This window comes from Aptenodytes forsteri, unplaced genomic scaffold, assembly GCF_000699145.1.
Source record: "Aptenodytes forsteri isolate BGI_AS27 unplaced genomic scaffold, ASM69914v1 Scaffold254, whole genome shotgun sequence".
Taxonomy (NCBI): Eukaryota; Metazoa; Chordata; class Aves; order Sphenisciformes; family Spheniscidae; genus Aptenodytes; species Aptenodytes forsteri.
The window spans coordinates 279,909-284,665 of NW_008794459.1; the positions used below are offsets into that span (position 1 = coordinate 279,909).

General features: G+C 59.7%; 1 protein-coding gene across 1 annotated transcript in view; it reads left to right on the plus strand.

Moving 5' to 3' along the window:
* STIM1 (stromal interaction molecule 1) overlaps positions 1–4,747 on the plus strand; it is a 63,508-nt gene extending 58,761 nt beyond the window's left edge. The window contains exon 11 of the mRNA XM_009290883.1: positions 4,050–4,747. Coding sequence (XP_009289158.1) covers positions 4,050–4,599 — 550 coding nt within the window. The 3' untranslated portion in view covers positions 4,600–4,747. The remainder of the gene's footprint in view (positions 1–4,049) is intronic.
* The last annotated feature ends 10 nt before the right edge of the window (positions 4,748–4,757 follow it).

Consider the following 4,757-nt stretch of genomic DNA (forward strand, 5'->3'; position numbering starts at 1 on the left):
TCCATCTTCTGGCGTCATTTCCTCCACACGCCGCCGTAGCCGCGGGTTGGCTTTTCTCTCTTCTGGATTTAAAAACTGTGCAGGACCTTGTGAGAGAGGGGGAGAGGCTCGCCGGATGGCCTCCGAGCTAATGGGCATTTGCAGATCTCAGCGGGGAGGAAACTCGCCTTCTTCACAAATAAGGCGGTTTTTAAGTCACCTCAGTTAAAAAAAAAATTTTTTTGCCATATTTGCTATTATCTTGGGTTTTTTTAAGGATTTCTTTTCACTGACCCCCACCCAGATACCTTTGTGATTATGGCAGCCAGTAGAGAGGTTGGGTTGATTTTTACCGGAAAAGAATATTCCTCGGTGGAGTTACAACGTTGAATTTCAAGCGAGCAGGCGTCACTGTCTAAACCTGCCTTTACTGGCCATGGCGCGCTGCATCCGCACGATGCTCAGCCACTTCGTCAGGTGAACTTCAGCAGCAGGTGCTCTGCTCTTGCACTGTGGTCCATAGGGAGGTCACTCGGTGGCCGTTTGCCGAGCTCAGCCGAGACCTGTTTCCAGGCAAAGCTCGTGAGCAAAGGCAGTGACCCCGGCACTGGGGAAGCGGTGGTCCGACCCCGCCATAGCGGCACGCCAGCCTGATGGGATCAGCCAGAATGAGTCCGGAGCGGGTGCTGCGGACCTGCTCGCGCTGCCTGGAGGTGGTCCTGCCTGCCCGTAGTCCTGGCTCAGATCGGCGGCGTTTCCAGGCCAGGGTTTTGCCCTGCTGCCTTCCCATGCTGCCTCACCTGTGTGCTCCTACGGTGGTGGCTGAGCAGAGCCTGGATGGAGCCTTTTACCCTGAACTCAACTTTGTGGTGTGCGGGGACGGGCAGCCCGCGTGCAGCCACGGGCAGCTCAGAAGATGCAGTTTCCGCAGCAGCCTCCCTCCCTCTCCTCGGTGTGCTGGGACCGAGCGTCAGCCGGGAGGACGCACCGGCCACTGCCTCCCCTTGCTCGGTGTTGGTCTGTAGGGCTGGTGCCAAACCACGTGGCCAAAATCTGCTTTGTTTTGGTGGAAAGGGGGCACTTTCCAGGTATTTGTGGAGGAAATAAACCTCTGAAAGCACGTGTTGAGGACTGGCTCACCCTCGCAGCGTCTCTCTCGACAGCAGCTCAGCACATGCACGTGATGGCTTCTGCCACCCTTTCTTGAGAGAGGTGACACAGCGAGTGGCCTGGCAGAAATTCCCCATCAGAAATTGCCCCTTTGCAGGTGTGTTAAGCACTGACATGGACAAGAAACGTTCAGGAAGAGCATGAGACTCCTAACTTTCTTAAAGGGGAGGAGTTGAGTTGTTGTGATTGCAGTTAACGTCTTTCTTCTGCATTTACTAGCAGCAGCCTGAGCTCTCGAGCCCCCCAGGTTGTGTGGGTGCCATCGGTGTCCACTTTTTGGAAGATGGCTCTGAAATACTCCCATGTTCAGCCCCATCAAGTTTTATTGATGCTGCTATTCCCGAACCTGACTGCCCGTGACCCAGCCCCAGTTATCCCAGTGAAAGCTGTGGGCCACGAGCCGTGACAGTGACCTTCTGTGGAGCCGCGGTATCTGCTGGTGGCGCTGGGGAATCGGGAGCTCCCGTGGCTCCATACGGTGTGTTTCATCGCAGTTGTCTCCCTTGGACGGCCTCCAAGATGCTCACTCAGAATAGCTGGGGATTTCACACCATCCAAATTGTTCAGTTCCTGTTCTCCCCTGCCTGCTGCTAACCTTGAGGATGCGGCTCTCCATCGCTCGGATGTCAGATGGGCTCAGTTGTGTGTGTGCAAAAGGCAAGGACTATTCCAGCAATGCCTGGGGCTATTTTCTTCTTGTTAAAATAAGAGATGAGACAGTCTCCACAGCTGGGCTCTCACAGCAGATCTTAGGCTGTATCTTAACCATCCACGAGGTTTTTTCAATACCCCTTTCCTCCATATATTCCTATGGAGCTGTTAAATGAGGGCCCAAGTTTAGTCAGTGGATTTTGTTAAAAAAATACCCTTGTTACCATTATGGAGAGCAATGATCTGAGGAGAATCTTTCCTGCCTTTTACAAGCACCTTGTGTTAGTACAGTCGTATTGGGTGAGTTTGTGGTCCGTTGCTGCAGTCACTTTTCCCGAGCATCTACGCAATACCGCCTGGAAGTTTCCTTATGTACCAGCTCTGTAGGGAGGGCGTCTTCTCTCGTCTTGCCTCTCTCTTTTGCTGCCTCCGAACTCCGATGTTATTTATGCTGGTGTCGTAAAAGAGGAACTAGGGGCTCTTCACATGCTGTGCTGGGCGGGTTTGGTGCTGAGCGCGGCAGGGCTCAGCAGGGCACAGTGACCCACGTCCTGGGGCTCAGCTGCGTGGGGGGGTCTGCACCGGGAGCAGAGAGCACGGCAGGGGCCGAGGAGCTGGTGAGCACCTCCCTTCTCTCTTCTCACAGCCTTTCGCTTCTCCTCCTCTTTGCTCCTTTTCTCTCCATTCGCCTTTCCCATTCTGTACGTCTTGCCTCCAGCTGGTGCAGACCCTGAGTAAAAGGCAGGTGCCGGGTCCCCTCGCAGCCCCCATCCCTCCCTGTCTGTGCCTGCCCTGTCAGGCAGGAGGGGTGGCCGTGCAGCATCTGAGTCTTGAGGCCAGCGTTAAAGTAGGTGGTAGCAAGAGCAGCGTAGCTCTTTGTCCGGCTGCACGGGCACACTAACAGGTTTCGGCAGGGACCGTGGGGGTGCCGGGCTGGGATGCAGCAGCGTTGCACCCGTCCGGGTGATCCCGGCTAGAAGGAGTAAGCTGTGACTTTCCATTTCTCCCTTCCTCCTACCTCCCACTCTCCGCTTCAGAAAGGATCTGGGAGCTACTCAGGCTGGCGCAGCAACACTCTAATGCCTTTTGCAATCACAAGTGGGCACCAGGCTGGGGGCACAAACCGCTGTGCAGCAGAGGGTCTGCAGGCAGCGACCACAGGCAGCTGCGTGTCAGGAGCGCGCTCGGGCATGGCTTCGCGTGGGAAAGCCGAACCTCTAATTCCTCTCTCCGGGATTAGAGGTTTGCACCAGCTGACCCAGGAAAAGGGGAAACGGTCTGTCCGGCGCTTTCTGTCCTGGGGCTGTGGTCAGGCCGCAGCCTCGCGGCTCGGAGGGGTGAAGCGGGTGTGCACACACACAGATGCGAGCTGAGCAAGTGCAGAGGAACCCTCTGATGACGTTGCCTCTGGTTCTGCTGCTGGAAGGGCATTGGCTCTTACAGCTGCACCGGTTCTCCGGGGGCCAGGGCAAAATGTGCAATGCTATGAGCTCCCTGGCCCAGCTCCCACTGGGATCCGTGGGAAAGAAGTGGGCTGGCAGGGTCATTTTCCAGGGAGTGGGAGGGAGCTGCCGGCTCTGAGCAGTGGCAACCGGCCAGCCCTGCTCTGTCTGGTCGAGGGCCCCGATGGCCACTGGAGCTGCGGCCGGCGCCTTTGGACACACGAGCTCAAGGCTGAGCACTTGCCACTGCCTCATGGATCAGGGCCTCAATCCCTCTGGTTCTGCCTCCATGTACAGTGCTTCCTTCCAGCTCCCCACGGCACTGAACTGAGCAGCGTTTTGGCTCGTGCTAGCTCGGTGCTAGTAGTGAGCTCACCTGCAGCCTGTGCTGGGGAGAGGGGCTGTGCTTGCAAGGGGAGGCAGCAAGCAGCCCTGCCTGCCTGCAGCGGGGGGGTCGCTTTGCCCCATGTGCTGGGTAGTTGGCACCGGGCTGGACGAGCCCCCTGTCCCCGGGGGTGCCCACCGCAGTCGTCCTGCTGGCACTCGTACGGAGGAGCAGAACCGGCAGGCGAGGCGGCAGGAGCAGGATGGGCGTCTGCCCTGCTCCTGCTCCCCGGGGGCTCACTGCAAGCTACTGGTGCAGGATGGGGCTGCCTCGAGGGGGTTCCCCTGCCCTGCCCTGCCCAGCCTGCTGGCCGCCCTCAGCTGCTGCATCTGTGTGTGTGCGCGGGCTCGTGCGCGCATCCCCGGGCTGCCGGGTCAGCGGCGCTAACGACCTCTCTCTCCCCTCCGCCCTCTCCACCCCAGAGACTTAACTCGCTGCGACTCCGACTCCTCCATCCCGCACCTGAGCGACCACCAGCGTATCCCCAGCTCTGCGCCCAAGCTGCTGGCTGCCCGGCCCAACCTGCTGACCAGGTCCATCGAGGAGGCTGCCCCCGGCCACCCTGCCATCGGCGCACCCACGCCCAACGGCGGCAGCAGGCACACGGAAGCCTCCGCCCTGGGGTCTTTGCCGGAGCGGCTGCCCGAGAGCCCCATGGTGATGAAGAAGATGATGATGGTGAACCACGGCATGGAGAAGTCCTCCAGCCTGGGGGAGATCAGCCACCCGACAGCCGGCAAGCACAGCCACTCGGATTCCTCCCGGTCCCACAGCCCCAGCTCCACCGACCCCGACACCCCCTCCCCCATCTCTGACTGCCGGCCCAGCAGCGCCAAGAGCACCCGCATCCCGCAGCTGGCTGCCAAGAAGAGCCCGGGGGACGAGGACAGCAGCTTGACAGGCGATGAGGTTGACCTCGGCCAGAGCAAGAAAAAGTTCCCCCTAAAGATCTTCAAGAAGCCCAAGAAGTAGAGAGAGGAGGGGGGGAAGAGGAAACCCACCCAGGAGCGCGACCCGCTGAGACCGGGGGGCAGCCGTGCATCGGGAACGCAGCGCACCCACCCGTCCCGGACCCCGCGGGCGCGGGTGCCGGCCAGCCCCCGCGGCCGCCCCCCCCGCGCCCCCCGCCT